Source organism: Cryptotermes secundus, unplaced genomic scaffold, assembly GCF_002891405.2.
Source record: "Cryptotermes secundus unplaced genomic scaffold, Csec_1.0 scaffold41, whole genome shotgun sequence".
Lineage (NCBI taxonomy): Eukaryota > Metazoa > Arthropoda > Insecta > Blattodea > Kalotermitidae > Cryptotermes > Cryptotermes secundus.
Window position 1 is genome coordinate 349221 of NW_019731215.1, and position 27523 is coordinate 376743.

The window sequence follows — 27523 nt, forward strand, 5'->3', positions numbered from 1 at the left end:
ACATACGTATATGCAGGGGAGGAGAGGTGTAGTGGTGATACATGGATGAGTAGAATAGGGAAAAGAGGAGACTAGCGGCCCGTAACTGAGTGAAAGGAAGGCAAAGATGAGGTCCAAAGAATCGCCTAAAAAGGTGTAAGATGTAATCCGACACCAGTCGGCTCTCTATAATGTATATAGCTGTATATTGATTGTCTATAACTAATATAGGGTAGCACAGGGTGAGAATATGGATTTTTATTGATGTGATTTCCTCCCTTACCGCATTTCGCACCTGCGCCCTCCTGAAAAGCCATGTGAACTGCGCGCACCTAGCCAATGAAGCAACGGCCGAGAAAGTAATTTAACCGTTTTCTTAACCCCCCCCCCCCCTGTTATGGCAGTACAGAACTGATTCAAGCTGGTGATATCCATAAGCTAATTAATTCTATTTCGAATACAGAAGACTTGCATGAACAAAGATCAACAGAACGACAGAACATGTTAAATAATTCGAGAACTCATCAACGAAGACAGTCTGTGAACAATCCAAGGCCTCGCGGTCACCACTGGGATCAGTTATGGGGTCTGTCAGGAGATCTTAACAGAAAATATGAACATGCGCCGCATTGCCGCGAAGTTTGTTCCCAGACTTTTGACAAATGATCGAAAGAAGCGACCTGTAAACGTGTCTTAAGCTATGACAGAAGGCTAACGAGGACTCAACTTTTACCTCTAAGATCATAACAGGTGACGAAAGCTGGATTTACGGTTATGACCCAAAAACAAAGCAACAATCGTCGCAATGGAAGAGTCCAGACACCAAGAGCAAAAAAAGGAGCGGCAGGTCCAAGTTCAACGAAGAGCATACTCATTGATTTCTGGCGTCAAGGGGACTGTTAGCCGTTAATTTGTTCCTCCTAACACTACGGTCAACTACGACGTTTACCGTGACGTTTTGTGGCGCTTGGGAGAAAATGTGCAATGAAAAAGACAGGAACTCTGGCGCAACCACAAGCTAAAAAAAGTAAACGCAATCCCTGTAACACGCCGGCGGCCCTTCACCCCCAGGAAGATTCCTGGTACTCATTACTGTTAGAAGCTGAGTCGGCCACAGGGCCATAGAGAGGCTGCAAGGATTAGATGCACTAAAAAATATCCACCTCATCGGGACTCGAACACGCGACCTAAGTCTTCGTCTTCCTACTGACATTTCCACCAACGTCGTATATGAATTCCTCCTAGTCCCCATTCGTGCTGCAAGCCTTGCCCATCTCATAGTCCTTGTCTTGAATATACTAATACTTGGCGAAGAGTACAAGTTATGAAACTCATCATTACGCAGTTTACACGCCACTGCTACGCTCATTAAAGCGTGGCAGTGGACATTACCTCAGCCACACGAATCCTCTCTATCTCTTTAAGTTCCCATTCAATCCTAGCCTCGTACTTATGCCCAAATCTCCCAAATGGTCTCCTCCCATCGGGTTTCACAGTCAAAATTCCTTACGCATTTATCTACCCTTATGCGCTGCCCATCTCAACCAACTTGATTCAACCATCGCACAATGTTTGGTTTGCATGAATTACGGCGCTCCTTTTTATATTTGTGAAATGAGCTGAATTATGTAATTTTCCCCAGCGCCCTAACCTTTATAGCTTACTGGATGGATCATTCCATGTGAAATCATCCAGAGAGGTCACTCACCATAAAAAAAAAATCAAAATTTGTACACTTATTCATACAATTTTCACACCTCAAAAAAATGTTAAAAAATTGTGAACCGCCCGGTTCTCCCGGTACAGCCGATTTTATAATGCGAAAAAACGCGTTTTCGGCTCAAATGGAGGTTTGCGTCATCTTCTGTATCTCGATAACTATTGCAGCTACAGACTCCAATGAAAAACCAATTTGTTCCTCATGATATAGACAACAATTCATATCCTTATAAGATTTTACTCAACTCACTTTCTCTAGATGTAATTAAGCTTGAAACTTACCTATCGATTTTGGGAAAGACACTATTTTTGACCTTCAGAAACCAATGAGACGGGGAAAGTATGAGATCTGTGGTTTCTACCCTTTGTTTTCTCCTACATGAAGAATATAATCACATAGTTTTGAATACCGTACCTATTTTCCAAAATTTTCCAGGAGCTTCCAAACTTTGCTCTGGGCCCCAAATCGGCCATTTCAACGTCTCATATCTCCGGTGGGGAAACTCCGAAAAATTTTAAACTGACAGCAAATAATGCTCTATTCCAGAGTAACGTGGAGTTAAAATTACAACTTTGATATTCAACTAATAGCGATTTTTCTATAATGCGAAAAACGCGTTTTCGCCTGAAAAGGAGGTTTGCGTTATCTCCAATATCTCGACAACTATTCAAGCTAGAGACTCTAATAAGAAATCAAATTGTTCCTCATGATATGGACTATAGATCTTATCATTACAAGGTTTCACTCAACTCACTTCCTCTATGTCTAATTAAGCTCGAAACTAACCTATCGATTTTGGGAAAANTTGATTTTTACCCCCCCCCAAAAAAAAACCTCAACAATTGGCTTACCTGCATCCAATGGTATTAGTTCTTTGTGTACTCCGATGAATATTTTCCAGTTTGTTTGAAAGTACACGTAGTTCAGTAAGTGTCCACTATCACGAATTCTTCGAAATCATCGGACTTGGATGTTTTATAACACCTGACCGTGTTTTCCTCCAGATGGCCGACCCGGTGTTATTCTCTTGTGTGGAGCACAGTTTTGCACTTTTGGAACATGCTTTTTAGAATGATTTCATTTCTTGCAACTTCCTCTTTTGGCACAAAAAAACTATTCCTGGGATATTTTCTGTGCAGAATATTTACAGTTCTAGTGGGCACATGATTTGATTAAAATGAGTTCTTTGAAGACTGGCTTTCGCTGCTTGCCTCTTCGTGGTGCTGCCAATGCCGTCACAGGCATTCTTCCCGTGCGAGGTGGCAAAGAAGTTCCATTCTGCTTCAAGTCCGAAGTCTTCATAGTGATGACATAAATTGGAAAGCTTCTCTTTGTTTCTATATTGGCTTCCAGCGCCTTCACTGAAATAAATAACTTTCCTGGCTGATGGCACATTTCCTTTTATATCGGTGATAAGAAATTTTTGGAACACATAAACTGTGGCTCTATCGCGCTTTACATGATCATTGATTATACACAAGCTTGGGCATTTTCTTATAGTGAACGCCTTGTAGTAATACACAAAAGGGTGAAGTGTAGCCCGTTGATTTACCCATTGGAAATTTTGAATCTCGTCTTGAACGAGAAACGAACAATTTTCGCAAAATCTGTAAAATTTAAAGTGCCCACAACTTCGTTATGACATCAATATGAAAGTTGTAATTTTAACTCCAAGTTACTCTAGAACAGAGCATTACTTGCTATGAATTTCAAAATTTTCGAAGCTTCTCCACCAGAGATATAAGATGTTAAATATGGCCGACTTGGGGCCTAGAGCAAAGTTTGAAAACTCCTGGAAAATTCTGGAAACTAGGTACGGGGTTCATCCTACGTGATTATATTCCCCATGTAGGAAACAAAGGGCAGAAACCACAAATCTGATACTTCCCCCTCCCATTGGTTTTTGAAGGTCAAAAATGGCGTTTAACCCAAAATCGATAGGTAAGTTCCGATCTTAATTAGACCTAGAAGAAGTGAGTTGAGTGAAACCTTGTAATGATATGATCTATAGTCCATATCATGAGGAACAAATTGGTTTCTTACTGGAGTCTCTAACTTCAATAGTTATCGAGATATGGAAGATAACGCAAAACTCCATTTGAGCCGAAAACGCGTCTTCTCGCATTATAGAAACTTCGCTATTAGTTGAATATAAAAGTTGTAATTTGAACTTCAAGTTGCTCTAGAATAGTGCACTATTTGCTATGAATTTCAATATTTTCGGAGCTTCTCCACCGGAGATATGAGATGTTAAAATGGCCGATTTTGGGCCCAGAGCAAAGTTTGGAAGCTCCTGGAAAATTTTGGAAAATAGGTACGGTGTTCAAAACTATGTGATTATATTCTTCATGTAGGAGAAAATAAAGGGTAGAAACCACAGATCTGATACTTTCCCCTTCCCATTGGTTTCTGAAGGTCAAAATAGCGTTTTTCACAAAATCGATAGGTAAGTTTCAAGCTTAATTAGACATAGAGGAAGTAAGTTGAGTAAAACCTTGTAAAGATATGAATTGTTGTCCATATCATGAGGAACAAATTGGTTTTTCACTGGAGTCTCTATCTTCAATAGTTATCGAGATACAGAAGACAACGCAAACCTCCACTTGAGCCGAAAACGCGTTTTTTCGCATTATAAAGTCGGCTGTACCGGGAGAACCGAGCGATCACATTTTTTAACATTTTCTTTGAGGTGTGAAAATAAGTAGAAATAAGTGTACAAATTTTGAATTTTTTTAAAAATGGTGAGCGACCTTTCTGGATGATTTCACATGGAATGACCCGAATAGGCTATCAACATTGAGCACAATCACCGAATAATTTCCGTCTCTCCTCGTTTTCATGGTCCACCCTAATGGCGTATTCTAAAGCAATAATGTACAGATATGGGATAAATTCAGCCCATTCTGAGAGTGGCCCATAACGTCCCACATTCTACACTCCCCTTCCTGCACCTTGATTTATCTCTAACGGTTGACGACCGACTTCAGGTGAGATAATTAGTTATTAATTTCCTGTCACGTGACGTTCTGCGTGGGCAGGTTTACGGAATCGGGAAAGCATATGATAGATGTACTAGCTAGGTAGGTTTTGCGTATCCACCTCAGGGGTGCTGGAATGGACACAATTTACCTTGAATATCAATTCATTCGTCAGATTTGCTTCATATAAATATTCACCAATTTAATGCGGAAGCTTGATACAACCACTGGATACTACCCAAATACTCTGTTACGATTTCGTCACTCGTGTTTACACTGGAAGATATTCATACTGTAACGCGTGACTGGTGTCGAGCCTTAGGACCTGATGTTTCTTTTCAATGAAAGTTAGTGTCCTGTCCATGTGGGTCGCCCTCACTGACGAGAGGTCGGGTCTGTCATTTGTCAGTCACAGTCGACAGTATTAGTCCACTATGTACACTTATTTACAATTGAGTCTTGATATCTAGCATGTATGTATGTATGTATTATTATTATTATTATTATTAGAGGGGGTGGGTTTCCCCATACACTTAGACCAGTTACTGGTCCATTGTGCATCCCCCTTTAATTTCTACTGTCGCCATACCCTACCGGTACTGGTGCATGCTATCAGCCCCGTTCAGCCAACGAGGTCGGCCGTCGGTACCTGATATTTCCCCCATCTACCAGAGGCACTGGAAAACTACTTGGGCGGGAAATTGTTGCCTAATTTTGCTCAGAAGTCTCCTAGAGACATGAGCATCTTTTACGTGCCGTAAATCTACGACACGGGACCCACGGCTTAAAGTCCCTCTCTGAGGACTAGTTCCCTGACTTTTTCCACCCTTAAAAATTCCACGACCTCCTCCGGGTTTGAACCCGCGTACCTTGAGTCATGAGGTGGGAACGTTGACCGTAGACTACGGAGGCCGCTTTATCTAGTATGTATAATATATACAAGGCATCTGTCAGTCTAGGCTCAGTACAGCAGACTATGCCCTATTTCTAGTAGTATTCGCGCCTGTAGCACCCACTGGTCTTCTCGGTTTCTTATGGACTTCACTAAGCGTTGCTTGGTTACGGCTTCACCGATGGAGACTGCTCCGCTTCCGCTGTCACACCCCTGCCGGCCGAACTCCCAGGCGCAACCAACCACCAAGGGTCGACTCCCACAGTCAGTTACTGTACGACTGGCGATTTACCGTCAATCGGTTCGTCTTGGCGCCAAGTCCCCTGAAGGCCCATGATCAGAGCTTTTCTTCCAACTGAACCCTTGCAGTCATAGTCCTTATGTGACATTCTTTCTGACGAGATGGGTTTATCTCTTATGTATCTTATTAAAAAGCTTGGCCCTTGTCAAGGTACGTATCGAATACACATGGCATGTTATTGAAAATTCTTCCTTTTGCGCTATATACAAGCCCTCTATCAGTCTAGGCTTTGGAAAGCAGTTTATGCCTATCTTGCTTATCTTATGCTACAGCAGCCTAGTCACTTGAACAGTCACAAGCTTGACCGCCGCCAAGTTTATGCCTCTTATATTTTTCCTGGTTTTGCCTTGTCGAAAGGTGCAAATATGTTCATTCTCATTATTTTGTGTGACTTCTGCATGTTGTCTGCACAATGTTATATAATCGTATACTTATGGAGGGTTGAAAACTGTGTGCAAATCGCGGACCAGTGTGCACCTCGGAAATTTACAATGTTGCGGACAACCTTGTTTTGCAGGCGCTGCAATTTTAAGGTGTTTGCCGCTAAGTCCCAGCCGGAGAAGCAAAGTCATTACTGTCCTAATCAGTGCTTTCTAGAGGGTTAGTTTAATGTCAGTGCTTAAACGCACACTGCTGAATAGGGACAAGGTTCTAATAATTGTTCTGTAGGCCTTGACTCAGATATTTTTTAAATGCAGTCACAACGTAATCCCACTTATCAAAGATAACACCGAGATATTTTACACGATGAACGGGATATTCCGTTCACTGAATGTAAGGTGAGTCTCGGGTGACCTAAGTCTATGAGAAAAGTGGATGAACCGAGCCTTATCTCCATTGATTTTTATGTTCCAGCGCTCAGACATATCAACAGCATCGAGACTTCGCTGCAGCTGAGAACGTAACCCTCTTTGCGGTCTGTTGCTTATATACAGGCGTAATCATCAAAAAGACCTAGATGGACACCAGGTGTCTGGGGCGTATTTATATATATATACACACAAACACACACACATATTACTGTAAATTTGGGGACAGGACGGAAGTTTGTGGCACCCCAGCTTGTATAGCCATTGTAGAAATTTCACCTTCGACCAAGACCCTTAATTTTCTTTGAGAAAGAAAAGACCTAATAAGTTTAATTAGAATGATCAAAAAATTAATTTGGATAATTTATAGAGCAAGCCAAGGAGCCATGTTGTATCAAAGGCCTTTTCGATATCCCAGAATACCGCAGTCGTATGTATGTTGTTAAAAAATTTACGGTGACGTGATCGGTAAAGCGGCCTATACACGTACGAGTCTGGCTCGGTGAGGACCTGGGCTCGGATTAATTTCACCACACACGTATGAGCGTAGCGACCTACACACGGACGAGTTTGGCTCATTGGAACCCGAGCCGAGTCGGACTCGCGAGCCAGACTCGTACGTGTATGGGCCCCCTAAGCCTCACAAACTGAAGTCAGAGTCAGAGTTACTTTAAGACTGGCGGTTTACCGCCAATCAGTTCATCTTGGCTTCTTGAGACTTACGACAAGAGTTTTCTGCAAATAACCCTTGCAGTCATATACTCTCTGACGAGAAGATGGATTTGTCTACAATGAATAAGCTTGGCCTTTGTCAAGTGTACGTATCGCACATACAGCATGTTACTGAAAATTCTTCCTTTTGCGCTATATACATATCCTCCGTCAATCCACGGTTTGCAGAGCACATCATGTCTGTTCTTTACCATCGCTACAACGACTGCTTAACCGCTTGAACGGTCACAAGCTCGACCGCCGCCAAGTTTAAGTCTTTTATATTTCGTTAGTCTGGCTTTGGCTTGTCCGTCGAGTCGAGTCTTATGTTACGACCAACGGTCAGTCGGTCAGTCTGTCTTGGAATAAAGCACCAATCTTGGGCTTATGACCAGATTTTTATTACTGTTAGACAGTTGCGGGTTATGTAAGATTTGATGTTATCAAGGAGGTGACTATGAAGTCACCTGCTCAAGCTGATTCATCGCTCGCGGATTTACGTACCCTGAAGACGGGAGCGATACGTTCCTCTGAAACGTCGGTTTACATAATATCTACAAGGCGCCACATTCCAGAAGACGGCATTCTTCAGTTGCGGGTTAGTTGATGTGGGGCGCTCTCTCTGACGAGAGGACAAGTCTGTCGTTTACAACTGCTGGTGGCCATCGCCGGCGCAGTCATTCTCCGGTCCGAGTCCCGTGGAACTCTTGACCATATTTTTCTCTCTCACATTAGACACTTCCCTTTTTTTCGCCTCCTACGACTCGTCACGGACAGCACAGAAACACCTGTTGGAAACTGATACTTCTTTTCCTTTTAATTCCTTGACTTATGATCCATGACTGCATATGCGTTTGCTCTACTAGTTGTTGCGTGTTATTTGCCGAGCCAGAAAACATTTCCCCGCTGTGATGTAACAGCAGAGGAGCTACTTCTGCTAGGGCAACGGGTCAGTAAACACTTCCCCGCTGTGAAGTAACAGTAGAGGAGCTGCTGGAGGCGACGTTTCTCACTTGTTACATTTGAAGTATAACAAGCAGAGCTGAGCACAGAACGGGGCAGTGGTGCCGACAGAAGGTAGTGGTTAACCTGCACGGACAGTTCGACATTCTAGTAAGGGTAGTTAACACGAAAGGACAGACTGCGAAACGATTTGTTCAACATTTCTTATAGTCACGTTCAATTATAGTTACGGCGTTGCGTAATAAAGTGACGTCGCAAGAATACGCCTCGAGGTCCTGCTTCACATTTTTCGGTGCCGAAACCCGGGAAGGATTGCTGGATCTTGGTAATCGCGAAAGAATTTGTGTCCATCATGAAGCAGTAGATTGTCTCACGACACATTCAGACGTCAAGACGGGAAAGGAGAAAACAAACATGCCCACGGTCACTGACTTAAACTTGGCTCTGTCGATATTTCCGACTTTTGACTTTCGACAGACCCCATACAGACGATCAATTAGCTTGTGAGATCGTACTTGGAGATACCCTCTCACAACTCGACATGGCGGATAGCGAACTCCGAAAGCTAAAGAGAAAGCGCTCCAGGGCAAGGGCAAAAGCAACAAGGTTCACTACTTTTATAATTTAATTCACCGCCAGCACACCAGTTGAGGATTATGAGCACTACCGAGACCGTGTACGGGAGACCCTGGATCAACTAATTTCATTGGATAACGATATCCAGGATCTTTTAGATTACAGTGAATACACGCCTGATGTGGAAGTCTAAAAAAAATACATCGACTCAGCCAAGTGAGCACTTTTGAAGACTAACCGTGAGATCGAGAACAGACTCGTCTCGCTTTCATACTAAAGGCCATAAAGTGCGATAGGTTCCTTGACTTATGATCCATGACTGCATATGTGTATGCTCTACTAGTTGCGTGTTATTTGCCGAGCCAGTATACACTTCCCCGCTGTGACGTAACAGTAGGGGAACTGCTGGAGGCGACGTTTCCCACTTGTCCGTTTTGAATTATAACAAGCATAGCTGAAGACCGAGGGGGCAGTGGTGCTGTTGCTTGGTTATTCGTTACCGCGAAAACGTGTTTCGTGTGTCGCTGCCTAGCAATGAAAGACTTTTCTTATTACTATTCCGGCTTTCATCCGTCATGCCATAATTTATTCTTTAATTCAAACTCCCCTTAAATCAACCTGCTTTATTACACACCAACACTTTTTGTACTGAGCACGCGTCTTTACACAACAATGCAGAAGTAAAAACTGGCCAACAACTGCCATTTCGAAACTATTTCTGTAAAATTCTAATTTGCGACGTCATAGTAATAGCATGCTTTTCTACACTGTTGGTGGAATTGAAACTGTGGGCTTCTCTACAAGTATTACGATCTCTATTGGCTACTGAAACTTAATTACTGTAACGGTTGCGTGACCATTAATTCAGGGAACAACTATTTTTCTCTGCTCCAAGGCGGAATTCACTTCCTGCCTAAACGCCAAAAGTATAAATATATCGACCTCAATAACTTTCATCAAATTAAGTTCTGTTACAACTCTGTACTACCCGTATGAAACACAGGAATGAAGACTGGCAGAAGGCATTTGACCGTGTAAACTGGACCAAATTAATGCAGATACTGAAGGAAACAGGTATCGATTGGCGTGAAAGAAGACTGATCAGCAAATTGTACATGGATCAGAAAGTTAAGAGTACGACTGGACAGTGGGGAGACAAGAAGTGTGCAGACTGGAAGAGGAGTTCGACAAGGATGCTGTTTATCACCAACTCTGATCAACTTGTACAGCGAATGCCTTACCAAGGAAGCTCTGGATGGGCTCGGAGACTTCAAATTAGGAGGGAAAATTATTCAAACTGTGAAATATGCAAATGACCTTGTGTTAATGGCTAAGGAAGAAACTGTGCTACAGGGCATGATTGATAGACTAATTGAAATTGGAAGGTGCTATGGCATGGAAATGAATGTGGAGAAAACAAAAGTAATGAAAATTTCGAGACAACCAACCCCAGTCACAATAAAGATAGACCAAAAACAACTGGAGAATGTGAAATGTTTTAAATATTTGGGTAGCTTGTTAACAGATGATGGAAGGTGTACTAGTGAAATTAAATCCAGGATTGCCATGGCAAAAGCTGCATTTAGCAAGAAGAAGAATCTTTTTACCAGCAAATTGGACTTAAATTTTAGGAAGAAACTAGTGAAATGCTACATTTGGAGCATAGCTCTGTATGGGGCTGAAACATGGACACTTAGGGCAGTAGATCAGAAACATCTGGAAAGTTTCGAAATGTGGTGTTGGAGAAGGATGGAGAAGATCAGTTGGACCGATTATGTGAGAAATGAAGAAGTGTTAATTAGAGTCAGTGAGCAGAGGAATATCCTACACGAAATAAGAAAACGGAAGGCTAATTGGATTGGTCATGTTTTACGCAGAAACTGCCTTCTAAAAGAAGTTATTGAAGGAAAGATAAAGGGGCGGATAGAAGTGAAAAGACGAGGAAGAAGACGTAACAAGATGCTGGATGACCTTGGGGACAGAAGAGGATACTGTCATTTGAAGGAGAAAGCTCTAGATCGCATTAAGTGAAGGAATTGTTTTGGAAGAGACTGTGGTCCACAGTCTCTGTCGTCTGACAGATTACTGATGATGATGAGTCCCGAGGGGCTCGTCCTAAGAATGAATGCGCTGGCGAGGCCCAGCAGCATTTGTATCCGAGAGACCCATCTTTTCGTCAGAGAGGATGTTACATAAGGGTTATAACTTCAAAATACTGGTCGTGAGTCCCAAAGGGGCCTGTCGCCAAGACGAACTGATTGGCAGTAAACCGCCAGTCGTAAATTAACTGACTCTGACCAGTTTAGTTGTCAGTTCAAAGTTAGCATGTTAAAAGAAGAATAGGAGGTTGATGCGAAATGGCTGCCAGCCTGGGACCTAGTTAATTCAGGACTGGCAGTTTAGTTGAGCTTTAAAACGAAGGCTGAGAAGAGATGACGCTAGAGCTGAGTTGACAGTCGATACAAGTTCAGTTGTGGGATATTCGCTGGACAGCAACGACGACAGCTGGGGAAGCTGGAGTGTGTCCACTGTTAGAAGCCGTAGCTAGGGAATGGCTATTGAAGCCAGCAGGTAGCAAAACGGCCTAGCAGGTGCTATGGTGATCTGTCAATTGTGAAGATTACCAGTGGCACTGTAATTAATTGTCGTTCCGAGTGGTGTGCACTAGTGGTCAATAAATCCATTCGCCAATCCAAACCGTCTACAATCACCCCCCCCCTAAAACACGTGACATTATACTGGGTTTCACCGGAACACATTTAATTCGCGTTAACTACTAGCAGTTTCATGGATACGCCAAAAGCATCAAAAGATTGTACACTTCCACATATAAATATGGTTATCTTGAAACGTCTACGTCCCACTGTACTACCACCATTCTTCTTTCTCCAATACCCGATGAATGAAGAATTTAGTATGTGTATGACGTCCGACTACTGGCTATGACAAATCTGTCTGCCTGTCTGTCCGTCCACATGTAACACGCAGAGCATGTGAATAAATTTCCACGAAATCAAATTCCGATTAATTTTACTAAAGTATGCCAAACACATTCTAACTGCGATTAAAGTGAAACATCAAATGAAGACCGGCACGTGCTTATGTTTGCGGCTCAACTGACATTCGTTATGTACTTATCGAAGGGAAAAATGCTTCTGACAAAAAAACGGGGGGTAGAAAACAACTAAGCGAATTTATGGATACATTTTTTCGTGTATTTGCCTTTCGAAATAGATAAATAAAAGACTGAAAATGGCACAATTGTTCCGTTACGGGCACATTTCTTAATTTATTACAATATAAGATGCGATGTTTTATAGTCTGGCCACATCCTAAAAGATGATATGCTCATGGTGAATGCCATAACCTCAAATTTCAGTTACGAGGGCGAACCAAAAATTATCCACGAATAATTCGTTATTAAATAATACAATAAAAATGAGTACTGTGTAATAGCATCGTTCTTCTACACAGTCCCTATCCTATTCATCAAACTTAGTCCAGTGGTAAAAAATCTTCTGTATACCCTCAGAAAGATATGTTTTTTGTTGAGTGGCAAACCACGAGTGCATAGCTTCTTTCAGTTCTTGCTTGGTCACTGGCGAAATGGCAGTCTCTCAAAGCGTTTCTGAATGGAGCAAACAGCTGTCGGAAAAAGCCCGACCAGGACTATACGGATGATGCATCACGACCTCCAACTTCGGTTGGTACGTCCTTTCAACGGTGTGGGTAGCACTGTGCGGAAGGCCATTATCGAGCAACTTCGCAACACCTTTCGACAACAGTTCTCAGCGTTTGTTCAAATAGCCAGTTTCAACTGGTTCCAAAGCATTTCACTAAAATGGACACTGCTGACTGCTGTAGTGTTCTAGAACTGGCCCATGTGCATCCCAAAAAGGTGTCAACATTACCTTTCCTGCTGAAAGTTGAGTTCTGAACTTCCTGACTGTCGCAGTCCATCTTTCCATTTCATACTGCAGTTTTTGCTTTCTGAAGGGTAATGGTAGATGCAAGTCTCGTCCCCAATAACGATGTCTACAAAGGCGCCATCTTCGCTACGACAGCGGTTCAACAGGCGTTTGCAGATTGTCAAATCGGTCATGCTCTGTTCTTCTGGAATCTATCTTGCAGAAACTTCATAAAACCACGTCGGTCTTGAATGAATCCACGAGCAGAGCCATGACTGACATGCATACAATGCACCACTCATCATGACATGGACTCGTTCTATGTTCTCCTCTGTAGTGGAAATGGCCAGGTCTCCTGATAGTTCTTCAACAATGACACTTGTGCGAAGGCAAACACCAGTCGTCAGTGCCATAGTTAGCTCATCTGAAAGACTGAACATGAAATGTCATCTTCCATCTATCAAGACGTGACGAATTTCGAGAAGTCCAATGTATTTGAAAATGCTGCGATGCGGGAACTCTTAACGGGGTTTCTTCCAATTATTAGTGGCTGAGTATTCACCTCATTCAGTTATTAATATGAATCCGTAAACCTACTGAATGAAACAAGCGACAAGGGCAATGCATTACCTTAAGCCTGTTACCAGAGTTACATACTGTCGCTGTTCTTTCATCTATTTTCCATCCTGTCTGCATGTTCTTGCAAATTAGTTCTCAGTCAACCTGTAAATGTGGAGTCTCTAAATTCTGCAATTCCTGTTTTATTTTTAAAGCTTTCGCCTCTGTGGTCTAGTGCTCAGAGTTCCCGGCTAGAGTTCCAGAGGTCTAGGTTCGATTTCTGGCGCTACAAGATTTCCTGAGTATTGGGTCTGGAAGGGGGTCCAATCAGCCTCGTGAGGATAACTGAGGAGCTATTTCAAGGAACTAGCGGCTCCGGTCTACAAAACCGAGATTAACGGCCGTGGGGATCCGCTGCGCTGACCACACGACACCCTATATCCGTTGAAGTTGGCACTAACATCGCAACATCGCCGACAAGCGGCGGTCGCTCGGTCGGTATAGTTCGCTTGCGGACTACAAGCCACGAAGTTTTTCTCTGGTCCAAGGTGGTGACCATTGGATGAATGGTGGATGCATGTATAGAGCGAGAAGTTAAAGCGAATACTCAGTAGTAGGTGTTTTGGCGGGATAGCTTTTTTTACATAAAAAAAGCATGCAGTAAAATAGCACCAGTTCGGTCTGCGCACAATTTTGCGTGTGTTTATTTAACAACAAATGGAATGGGCTCTGACGAATTTCATTTGGAGATAATAGATTTACAGTGGAACAGGGACCTAAAGAGAACATTTCTTTTTAAACCAGGCGTAAAGAGCATGCGAGGCCAATATGACTGCATAGCAAGGTACCAGACGATCGAACAAATTTCACGGACACCATGTTACTGGGAAGATATGCAGGCTGCATGGCCCGTTTAGTGAAGCCATTACGATCCGGCTACACACTGACAACTTTAACGGTTGTATGAGATTCCAGCTAAGGCGTTCATGGCACCCGGCCATGGAAAAAAATGAAACTGAAAAGCAAACAAACTCCGTGGATTTAGTCCGTAAGCGAACTATCCCGACCGAACGACCGCCGCTTGTCGGCGAAGTTAGCGCCAACTTTAGTGGCTAGACGGTGTCGCGTGGTCAGCGCAATGAATTCCCAAAGCCGTTAATTTCGGTTAATTTCCTCAATTATCCAATTATTCTCACGAGGCTAAGTCGACCCCGTTCCAGGTCGACTACTTCTCAGGAAGTCTGGTAGCGCCGGGAATTCAACCCGGACCTCTGGATCTGTAGCCAGGATCTCTGACCATTAGACCACATAGGCGGGTAAAATGAAACTGAAGGCAATAACAATTTCGCAAGGACGGACCATGAACAAGCAACGTGGACTATACTGACTGTGAGACCGACTGCGCTTACTGTTCCCCACGCGGTTGAAGTTGGAAAAGGACACCAATATCGGATTCCGCCCATGGTTCTCTAAGCGGAGCAGCCGGCGGCTTACTCTTTGTATAAATACAACGTGGGAACATAGAACCTATAACATCAAGGCCTGATGATCGAGGTAGACACAGTCTCTGAAACGTCGGATTCTACTCGCACACTGACATGGCTGATTGCCCGAAAGGACTTCACTGTACACCGCTGCTGTAAATCTTGTAAACGGCTATTGCAGGAGCTTTAGGATTAATGTTATATTAGATGGCTTTTGTTGATTTTCTACAGCTCTGAGGCAACGATTGGTGCTACGTCGCCATTTTCGATTTGAAATCAAAGACGCGTCTCTGCCTCCATCTTGTAATGCTGTGACCAAGGATGGAAACTGGGATATACGCAGCGGTCTTCTTAGTTCCAGAGCGCTCTTTAAAGCTAACTGCAGTACCTTAAAGACGAACTGTCGTTCCCAACGATGACATATTTTGGAACGAAATGCTGAACATTAGCTGGAAAAATTCCCTTGTTTGCTAGTCATTTCCCGGTTTCTTATGCTGATCTGCAGCGTTAACCAAATTTTGAACTTCAGCTCTGTTACACTGCCGATACGACTTTACTGGACATCAGGCTCCACGAGTTAGCCAACTGCCACATCACGAACGATGGGAACAAACGCCCAATTAATATACAGTGATGGAAAATCCTCACCCTGTAATACAACCTCCAATTTAGGCCCCGCCATCTGGGGCAATTCTGTTACAACGTACATTTCTCCACTTTGCACTTAGGCCAGACATGTCGGAAACTGCCGAGCTATCCCTGTAACAGACCGCGAAGGCCCACAGGGTTGTGAGACGTCGAGGCTCCCACATTTTCTACACAATCGGCTCACAAATGGCGGTTGTCTGACTCACGTGCCGGCCGCCCTTTACCCCCAGGACGATTCCTGGTACTCATTACTGTTAGAGACTGAGTCGACCCCAGGGACATGATGCGGCTGAAAAAATCCAATTACCTCATCGGGATTCGAACCCACGACCGTCCGGCTTGTAGCACAGTGCCTCAACCAACTACGCTACCACGTGCCCCCCTCCCCAATAATAACATTGTTTTAATATTAAATTAAAAAACAAATGCATTTCCAAATGCATAATGAAGACAAAAAGCGCTTATAGTCACTGCTAACCTCCGCGGGATTAACATCCCCCTATCCCTCACTAAATTATTAAAAGATGGCGAAATTCGCAGTGGTCGGTCGTTCCTTCTGGCACTAATTTCGTGCACCAATATCTTGGGCATACGCTGTTCCAATTCGTAACAAGCAAAGTACGGTGTGTACAGTTACTTTCACAACCGTTCGAGCAGCTACCTCGAACAGACCCACCGTGGTAGTCGGTAATTCTCGTCCCGCGTTTCCGCCTTAATTTACATCATTTTATAGACGGGTCTCGAAGTGACCCTCCATGCATTTAAGCATGCCCAACATGCCAGACACACGTCTGAACTGCTGTACGGGAAGAACGGCAATCGCATGCCGAACATTTTATTTACGTTCTTCCATCTGTGTGCAGCGGTCACAATTTTTTTCTTTCAGCATGACCTAAAAATAGAAGTTACGAAAATTTAAATCGGGTAATCACGACGGGCCTTGCGCGAGGAGGCGGATTACAGCATCTCCCCCGTAGCCCCGCGAGTCGCAGAAGGCGATGGAAACAGAAGCCGGTGCCCGGGAGTACAACTGGGCCACCCTGTCACTGGGAGGCGTAAATACAAGGACCTGGTCCTCCAGGTTGGGGGTTGGACGCAAAAGCTGGTGGCCTAGCTCTGTAAGAAAAAAAACTATTGTTGCGAAATCGAACGACGTGAAAAACGGATGGTCTGATTCAAGACACATGGCTGGGAATAGACAAATCTGTCAGAATATTCTAAGGCAGGCTACGGCCCAAAAAGGGCTCTTCTGCGACGACGATGCAGAATAGCCCAGACCATAAGCCTCGACTAATATTATACCTCGTTCGTTGGTGACGTCATCTAACGCATCCACACAACTGTTAGCAGCGTGTGCTGTTGCATTATCTCGCATAAACAGCCTATACGACATTTCTACCTAGGTCTGCTAATCGAAGGAGGGCCATAAACTCATTCTCATATGACGAGAGAAATTTATCTGTTACCGACCGAATGTCCTCCCTATATGGACTACTGTATAAGGTGGTGACGAAACGTCGTAACTCTCGTCAAGGGCGATGAATAAACACTAAAATATTTACACACGCTTCAAAAAGTACATATCACCCCAACAACCGCTGACGTTTCGCCATGAGAGATTATCATCATCCCACACACTGAGGTATGGGTCCAGGATTTCAAAGTCTGGGGAACCTTGCACCATAGGATAAAACTTCGTGTGCTTTATGATGAAACTACACTTCCTACACTGGAGAACAATTTATTCCATACTTGGGAATTTCATCACATTTTCTGCTGAAAATGAACAAACGATGACATGGTTACGTTTTGGCATAACTGCTGGGAAATACCTCAAGAAATCCTCAATTGATGATCTAATTTGTAGGCATCAAACTCAGTGCTATGACAAACCAAGTAACTAATAAAAGTCCATGCAAGTGCTGGTATGCTTTGTTAATCAGCGCACCAAATTACTATAAATAAACTTCAATGTCAGGCGCATATAGAGGAGTTGGAAAAAATAATGGAAACATTATAGACACTGTACAAATTTCTGTACTACTATGGTGTTGGACCACCTTTTGCCTTCAATACAACCGCAAACCTTCTTGGAATGGACTCATACAAGTTTTGAGCAGAGTCTAGCGGAATTTTATACAATTGTTGAAGAACTTCTTCAAGTTGCTTTAGAGATGTTGGAGGTGAAAATCTGTTCCTCACTTTATTCTCCAAAACTGATCACAGTGGTCTAATTGTGTTCAATCTACTGATTCCGCTGGCCTGCGAAGGTGCTGGAGTTCACCTTCATGCTCTTCAAACCATGACTAAACAGTTCCAGCTGTGTGAATGGCGGGCACTGTCGCCTTGGAAAACTGCATCGTTGTTCTAAAATAATGTCTGGATCATGGGATGCACACGATTACCCAACTCCACTTAGTCCCTTGCAGTAATTCGGCCATGAAGGGTAGTACTGGGACCAACAGAATACTGTACCACGATACTGCTGCCCAAAACATCACAAAACCGCCCCCGTGATGCACTGTTGGAACCAGCCATTCCGAACTGTAGGCTTCTTTTGGTAGATTCACTGTTGGAACCAGCCATTCCGAACTATAGGCTTCTTTTGGTATTCTCCAAACCTAACAGCGTGAAGGGAAATTCATCTGATATCATGCTCGCGTTTCCAGTTGCCTGATGCCCGGGTTTCATGATCGTGACACCATCGTTTACGCATCTGAGCATTACTTTCAGTAATCAGATGTTTAGCAGTTGCAGCCCTACCGTGAATGTTGAGTTTGTGAGTTCACGTCGTTCAGTTTCTGTCGAAACAGGCTCTTCACGATGAATATTCTGTTCTTTTGCAGTTCACCTGCTCTGCAGTAGTTGTGATTTTTCGAAGCAGTCTTTCTCAATGTAAGACGATCTCCTTCTGTCACTGTTGATTCTCGCCCACTGTTCCTCTTCCCATGATTTCCGTATGCAGACATAACCTTAGAAACTGTCATTCTCGATACACCTAATATTATGGTAGTTTTTGTCATAGATGTCCCGGCTAACCGCGCACCAACGATCTGGCCTCATTCAGAATTGGAGAAGTCTCCCATTTGCAGATTCGTTCACGCGGACTGTCAAGCAACACAATCACTAATGCACAGACACATGCACTACAGAGTGCATCAAAGGGAGGTAGAGGATTCAACGCTGCCGCCCGAAGTTCTTTCGATGTAGCCAACACAAATTCTGTTCTTTAATTTCTTGGGGTTTTCATTAATATGTCAACCCCTTGTAAGCGAACTATACGATTAATACAAAATGTTAGTCTCTGGAGGAAATAATACCAAAATCAGAACTGATTAAATCTACATACATGACCTTATCAAGAACTCTCCTAAGTTACGCGATTTGTTTGCCTCGAGAAAACACTGGGGAAAATTGGTCCAATTATTTTACTCACACCAAGCCATATGCCATTTTAGAACCATGTACTGGATATACGTTCTTCCGTCGTTATACGACACAAGAAAAGACGTTTTTCTTCACATCGCCCAAGGTGGTTCTGGGGCCCGACAACCCACCCAACGGGGTACCGCGGGTTCCTTCCTTGGGGATAGAGCTGACCACTTACATCCAATTAGGCGGCCTCCGTAGTCTAGGGGTAACGTTCCCACCTCATGACTCAAGGCACGCGGGTTCAAACCCGGCGGAGGTCGTGGAATTTTTAAGGGCGGAAAAATTCAGGGAACAAGTCCTCCGGGAGGGACTTTAAGCCGTGGGTCCCGTGTCGTAGATTTACGGCACGTAAAAGATCCTCATGTCTCTAGGAGAACTCTGAGCAAAATTAGGCAAAAAGTTTCCCGCCCAAGTAGTTTCAAATGCCTCCGGTAGATGGGGAAGTTATCGGGTACCACTGCCAGAAGAGGGCCGACCTCGCTGGCAGAAAGGGGAGATAGCGAGCACTAGTACTGGTAGGGCATGGCGACAGTAGAAATTAAAGGGGGACGTACAACAGACTACTAGCCGCGGTGCATGGGGAAACCCACCCCCTCTAATACTGAATAATAAATACGTCCATCTAAAGCCGATGTGAATATGTGGCTCTATACACCCACTCGCCCATACACGTAAATGGCACAGTGATAAATTAAGCACAGGGACAAATTTGTGCGAATTCCAGTACCTGCTCTTCTGTTGATTTACCTTGTCATGTAAAGTGAAATATGTTTCGTCACATAAGAAATCACGTGAGAATCGATTTAACTGCAATTATTACAAAAAATACACTGTTCGTGGAAAACGCGGCCGCAGTTCATATATTAGAGTTGTTGTAAAAGCTCCAATTAAGAAATCCTGATCCACTGCAGACGGCACCCGTGGGATGTTTCGGCCTAGCACCCATTTCATTCTTTTTCAGGGAGCACTCAAAATTGTAACTACTCGCCTTTTCTTTGCAAAGATCCAGTCCGACGAATTTATTTACAATTTTATTGATAGTTCTTCTATGTGGAGCCAAAACATCCGAAAATTTATGCCAAGAACTCTCAAGCATTTTTTGTTTTTGGGGGGGGGGACTTTTCACACGGGTATCACACAAGCACACTTCTGTTAAAATTTCCGACACACATGTGATATTTCGACGCGGGAAAACATGACATAGTGAATGATGAGCCAGCACACAGGGCATAGGATTAAGGTGACTTACTGGGACACCTAGTCTCTGGAGTAGGTGGGCCCCGTCTAGCGAAGAAAGCAAGAGCCGAGGCAAGCAAAGCAGGAACTGGTGGCAGCCAACAACCAGGAAATGCAGGCTCGTCCAAGCTGTGAGAGAAACCCCCTCGGGCACCTTTAAGAGGCCAAGATCGGACAGCAGTACCCATACAGAAACGGCCCAGGGACTTATAAGGAGGCTCTGAGTACTATATCCTGAGGATAAGCTTACCGAAGATGACCAGTACTCCATTCTGGAAGCACTGTTACGTAGGACTCCAAAGGAAGAACTATCACACCTGAAATCCTACAGACTACTGGGAGGTGCACTTATTTATGTATGCGCCGACCAACAGTCTGGTCAATGGCTCACCAAAGCCATTGACAACCACAGGTTGGAATCAGGAGCCAGGCTGAAGGCTACTGATGACAGGAACCTGGCAAAGCCAATTAAAGTGGCTCTCCGGACTAGGGACAAAGTTGCCTAGAATCAGGAAGAGCTGCTGAAATGGACTGCAGACCTCAATCCAGGATTTCATAATGAGAACTGGAGGGTACTCGATAAGCAATCTGAGCCGAAAGGCCAGAGGCTTATCTTATTCATAGACCGGTACTATTAAACAGAGGGCCGGTTACAAGATAGTCACAGGGGACTGTTTAGGTCCTGAAAGACCCTGAAATTCAGCACTGGGCAGAACCTGTGTCAGACACAGCATCTTTAAATTCGGTCTCTGAGGAGGAGGGGGATCAGATACCCACTCCCTTGGATGACCGAAGTTAAGCGCATCAGGGAACCCCTTCACACGGAACCCAGTCCGAGGACGGGGAGGGAAAGATGGAAATTGACCTCTCCCCAATTGGAAGAGACAACTAACCTAAATATACATAGACCTAATATATCCATACAAACACACACACACACAGCACATGCACACATTATGAAATTTCTTCAGATTAACCTACACCACAGAAAAGTGGCCACGGCAACTCTATGCCAGCAACTAGCTGAGGGAAAGGTAAATATAGCATTTATTCAGGATCCTTGGTTATACAGGGGTCAAATAAGGGGCTTAACTAACACAGGGGGGACAGTTTACTCTATTGTACCTGGTAACAATGCGAGATCCTGTGTTTATAACAGGAATCATATTAATGCCTTACCTTTGCTGGAGCTCTGATCTAGGGACGCAACAGCACTGAGGATAACATATACATATCGAGGGGGCTGATTGTTGCTTCAGCCTACCTTCCATATGACTCACATGAACCACCGCCAATTAAAGAAATGAGGGACATACTAGAATACTATTGTAGCAGGAAAAAGCCACTCATCATTGGGTGTGACGCCAACGCGCACATCTTGTGGGCGAGCACTGGCACTAACCCAACGGGAGAGCCTTATGGAATTTCTGGTGAGTTCCAACCTGAATATTCTAAACCATGGTAACGAACCTACCTTTGTAGTTTGCAAGAGGAAGAAGGTTATTGATTTGACACTAGGGACAAATAACATAGGAAACCTGGAAAGTAATTGGCATGTATCTGATGAGCCGAGCCGTCTTTATCGGACCACAGATTTTCTTTTATTGCTAGTGGGGTGGTACTAAGTCCCTTGTACTGCGGCCACTTCTGGCCTATTGAACCAGCCCCAGATGATGGTTGAGGGTGATTGTGAAGCAACTGGTGAAATGAGGATTGGCAGGGGAAACCGAAGTACTCGGAGAAAACCTGCCCCAGCGCCCCTTTCTCCACCACAAATCCCACTTGATCAGACCCCGGGATCGAACCCGGGCCGACGCGGTGGAAAACCAGCGACTAACCGCTTGAACTATGGCGCGGCCTTCGGACAACAGAGATATGCTTTCAAATAAGTAAGTAACATCACGACAAGTTACCTTCAGGAATTCCAGGAGAACCAATTGGGAGTCGTATAAGGACGACCTAGACGTGAACCTGGAGATTATTTCGCGAAATATATGCACGATAAGGGATATAGATCGATCTGTTGACCAGTTGCAACGGGCCGTCACCTTGTCCTATTATCATAATTGCCCAGCCAAGACCACTCGCTTACCAAGAAATGCACCTTAGTGGAATAAAAAGCAGAGTGGGCTAGGAGTTAAAACAAGAAAGCTATTAATATAGCAAAAAGAACAGGGTAGTGGGACACTTATAAGGAAAACCTCACCTGACACAATAAAGATAGAAGGAAAGAAAAACGATTCTCATGGAGGAGGTACTGCCAGGAGATCAACGATGTACCGGGCAGTGCCAGACTCATAAGGGTCATGGCAAAACAGGCGACCAATAACCTCGGCTCTATCAAGCTGCCTGATGGCAAGTATACACAAACTGGAGAAGAACCATTGAAGGAACAGTTCAGAGTTCACTTCCCAGATTCAAAGTTGATGAGCGGGGCCAGCAGAACCTGGGCGAATGTGGATACATAACGAACAGGGGAGACTAGAACCTGGCTGGTCGGGTACTCAATCGATCAAAAATCAGATGGCCGTTAGGTACCTTCAAACCATTGAAGTCTGCGGGAACAGATGGTATTGTACCTGCACTTCTGCAGCAAATGGCGGAACATTTAGTCCCACACACTATGCCTCATATTTAGAGCCTGCATGGCGCATGGGTATATTCCTGCGGACTGGAGGCAAGTTAAAGTGACATTTATTCCGAAGCCCGGGAAACCTGATTATACCGAGGCTAAAGCTTATCGTCCTATTAGCCTGTCGTCTTTCCTTTTGAAAACGATGGAGAAAGTGGTGGATAGATATATTAGCGACGGTGGACTGAAAATTCATCATCTGCACCGAAACCAACATACTTACCAAATAGGTAAATCTACCGAAGCTGCATTGCATAATATGGTAACACGCATACAGAATACTACTGAACACAAGGATATTGCTCTTGGAGCATTCCTTGATGTACGAGGGGGTACCCAAAAGAAACCGAACTTATTTTTTTAAACTTATTTATTCAAATTTTAAGCACAAACCTTCAATCCCCTTCAAAGTACTCTCCACTTACACTAATACACTTGCCTAGTCTTTTATTCCATTTTTCAAAACATTGTCTAAATTCATCTTTTGAGATGCTTGACAGCGCCTCCGTCGTTTTTTTCCTTCACCTCAGCAACATCGGCAAAACGCTGAAAAAAAGTTTTGATCATTTCGGGACTCTTCTTTCAAAGCACAGCATGCTTCCACGCGACCTTGTTTTTGTTCAGCAGTCAGCAGTGGTGGCACGAATTTCGCAGCCACCCTTTTCATTCCCAAATCTTCTGTCAAAATTCGCTGAACTGAGCTCCAAGTCACTCCCGACAGCTCCACAATTTCTTCAATGGTCCGTCGTCGATCTTCCTTGATGATTTCACGAATTTTTTCAACATTTTCATGTGTTGGGGCCATTGCAAAAACGACGATCACACAAAACAGTTGTCACTATAAACTCTGCCGAAACTGTAGTCGGCTTATCGACTCAGGAATGTTAGCTCTATGCGCTCATGGCGGCAAAACGCGGTACTACAAAAGCTCTGCCCACAAAAAAAATTAGTTCGGTTTCTTTTGGGTACCCCATCGTATAGGAAGCCTTTGACAGAACCTCCTTCGATACAATAAAACAGGCTGCTGAAAGGCATAGCATTGAGCCCGCGACATGCAGATGGCTCTGTGCCATGATGAAATGCAGAAATACAAGTGCTAAATTGTCTTTAGAGATTCTGAGAGCGTCTGCAGCGAGAGGATGTCCGCAGGGGGGCATTCTTTCCCCTCTCCTGTGGAGCATGGTCGCGATCTTCTTTGGGAGTTCAACAGTACAGGACACTTAAAGTAGGATATGCTGATGATATAGCAATCCTAATTAATGGGAAATTCCAGCACACTGTATCAGAGGTCCTACAAATAGCCCTGTATACAGTTCCACAGTGGTGCGAAAGGACAAACTTTTCTATCAATCCAAACAAGATGGTGATTGTACCCTTTACTAGGAAGAGGGATATAAAGGGACTCAAAGAACCAATCCTCTTCAGTAAAGCGATCCGGCTATCCAGTGAAGTCAAGTACCTTGGATTAACATTAGACAAGGGGCTGACATGGAAACAGCAGCTGGATAAGGCTATTAATAAGGCCTATAAAGCCCTCTGGACATGCAGAGGCAAGTTTGGGAAGACTTGGGGACTGATACCAAGGGTGGCATATTGGATATACACTGCAGTGGTAAGACCCATAATCACCTATGCGGCCACTATATGGTGGCCTAGAGTCAAACTCAAAACAAGTCAGGCAGAACTTAGCAAACTGCAAAGGACAACCTGCTTGGGAATTATGGGAGCAATGAGAACAGCTCCAACAGTTGCAATGGAAATCCTACTAGGACTCCATCCACTGCATTTGCAGATGGAAGCAGAGGTCAAGTTAGGAAATTACAGATTACGTTGAAATGATAAATGGAGACCTAAATCCGAAGGTTTCGGACATGCATACATGACTCGCGACATGAAAAAAGAACCCATCCTGCACATGGGATTTGATAAAATGCTACCGAAACATGTTTATGATAGACCCTTCACGAACAGATTTCCTGATAAAAGTGAAGGGAAAGAGGGGTTTTAACCTGATAGAAATGGGGGACTACTCTGGCATATAGATGGTTCCAAGACAAATAAAGGCACTGAAGCTGGGGTGTATTGTGATGGAATGAGGGTGAAGCATACCTTCAGCCTCGGTCAATACATAACAGTATTCCAGGCAGAGGTGTATGCCATCAAGGCATGCACAGTTGAGAATTTAGATAGGAACCATAAAAATAGGAACATCTATATTCCATCAGACAGTCAAGCTGCAATTAAAGCACTTGGTACACACCGAATCACTTCAAAAATGGTTTGGGACTGCGACCAATCCGTCATACAACTGGCCGGACATAACAGAGTGCAACGGATATGGGTGCCAGATCATAAGGGTATTGTAGGGAATGAAACCGCAGATCAACTGGCAAGGACAGAATCTGAACAATCGTTCACTGGACCTGAACCAGTTTGCAGCATCTCAACTGGAGTTGCCAAGAAAGCGATAAGGGACTGGACTAACAGAAAAAAAAACTCACTGGGATTCCGTAACTGGACTCAAACAGGCAAAAGGATTTATATCAGGACCAGTGGCGTGCCGTGCATGGATGCAAGGGAAGCATGGTTTCCGTAGTTAGGAAACGAAAAGAAGTCATATATAAATAATTCAATCTGAATAATAAGGATGTGAATATTGTCATTTTGTGCGTGTTCCTGCTCAAGGCCACATGCCTCCTTCTCCCTTTCCATGCTTGGTGGGACGGACCAAGTTTCTTTTCGTTAATCTTCGTACGAATTCGTCTAATCCGAAGTGCCCAAGGGAAGCAAATTTTGGTTTGCTGGCTTGGCCAGCGAAGGAATGTGTTCTTTCGATGGTTATGTGAAAATTAACTGTGTATGTGTGATTTCAGTATTGTTGGGTGTTATAGGTAACATTAAGTGTTATTAAAATATTGTTAAGTGTATATTTAGATGGCGTAAGATTGTATTTGGGATTGTATATTGACGCATCAGAAAGAAGCTACCTGCGTTTAAGGGAGGCATGTGTGATAATGTGGTACAGGGGTCAGGGGCGTGATTAGACTACACGCACAGGCAACAGCTAAAATGAATGCTGGCAAACAACGCGACTATGACTGTGCAATTGAAAGTTTTTTAAAACGGGAGTTAAAAGCAGGGACTTTTCTGAAAAGAAAATAATCGTAGAAAGACGACGACCGACATACGAGTTGCCAGAACTTAAAAGCACAAACCAAACTGTGTGAAGAAATTTAATCTGGAACAGTATTCTAAAACAGAGTGGCTATCCGGTTGCGGTAATATAGGAAAATTGTTTTGTTGGCCATGTCTATTGTTTCTCATTGGAAAAAAAAAAATATGTGGAACAAGACTGGGTTTGGTGATATCAACAATCTTCATAAAGCACTGAAACGACATGACTCTCAGACTCACGTTATTTCAACAATGCAACTTGTTATGTTCGGGAAATCTCGAATTGACTGTCAACTTGGCAATCAAAAGTGCCTGACGACACTACAGCATACTGAAAATGTGAAAGAAAATAGACAAATAATGAAACGCTTGATTGATATCATCTGCCATTTAGGAAAGAGGCAACTTGCCCTCGTGGTCATGATAAAAGCGTGGTAATTATGTGGAATTAGTTCACTTGTTGAGGAAATATGATAATAAACTCAATGTTCACCTTGAGAAGAGTACAGTGTTCATTATTTATTGATTCAATAAGTGACATAAATTTTGGTGAGTTGATTGCTATCGGTTTGTTTATTATATACCACTGCTTCCCTTACCACAAACTGTACCGCACGCCACTGATCAGGACCCTCTGCCAAAGGAACGAGGGACCTGTTAAAATTAAACAGAGATCAACTCAGACGGGTGGTAGGATTACTTACTGGACACTGCCACCTAAAAGGGCACCTTTCCAAACTGGAACTGCTAGAGGATCCAACTTGTGAGAGGTGCTTACAAGAAGATGAATCAGCCACACACATTTTATGTGATTGTAGGGCTATAGCTTATTTAAGATATCGGCACCTGAGTCAATTCTTCATGGAACCAAGTGACTTTTATGACGACCCCCCCACCCCGTAAACAAAATCCTATATTTCATTCGAAGTTTAGGATTAATAAAGGGTTAATTCAAAGGGGAAGCACAATAGACCACTGAAGGTCGCAATGCTAGGGCCAGTTTTATGGCTCACCCCTCATACTCATACGAGACGATTCACGGCACCTGTTTAACGATCTGTTGACGTGCAAAAAGAATTCTTTGTTCCCTTGTACGAGGATTACAATGCTATCTGCAAAGCAAGCAAGGATTGCCTGCACTTAAGTGACAGTATTACCAATCTTACCTTGCAAGCCTCTGGACTTCTTCCTTACTCTTTATGCCACCCGTGGGGCTCAAGAGCACGCTCAAGCACTTGAGCAACTGTAATGGATCAATGCGTGGCTGTAACAAGAGAAGAAATGTCAAAATGCCATGAAGAATTAAACAGTCACATACATCATAAACACGCAATAAACATTCTATAGACGCCACAGTCTCGATACTAACAGCGTCGTTAAATAACTAACTATATTATATAATTAAACACTGCAGGCAAAACGGTTCTCTCAAAACAACATATAGTTCTTTACTCAGGAGAAGAGCTCTAAATCGGCCATTCGTGGGTCACTCGATACTGGTTTGGGGGGGGGGGAACTTACA

General features: G+C 43.7%; 1 protein-coding gene across 2 annotated transcripts in view; it reads right to left on the reverse strand.

The window, feature by feature from the left end:
* Positions 1-27523, reverse strand: part of LOC111866379 (serine/threonine-protein phosphatase 1 regulatory subunit 10) — a 127457-nt gene that overhangs the window by 58719 nt on the left and 41215 nt on the right. For both annotated transcript variants that reach the window (XM_023855267.2, XM_023855268.2), the window contains exon 3: positions 27168-27265. In XM_023855267.2, the coding sequence (XP_023711035.1) occupies positions 27168-27265 (98 nt within the window). The remainder of the gene's footprint in view (positions 1-27167; positions 27266-27523) is intronic.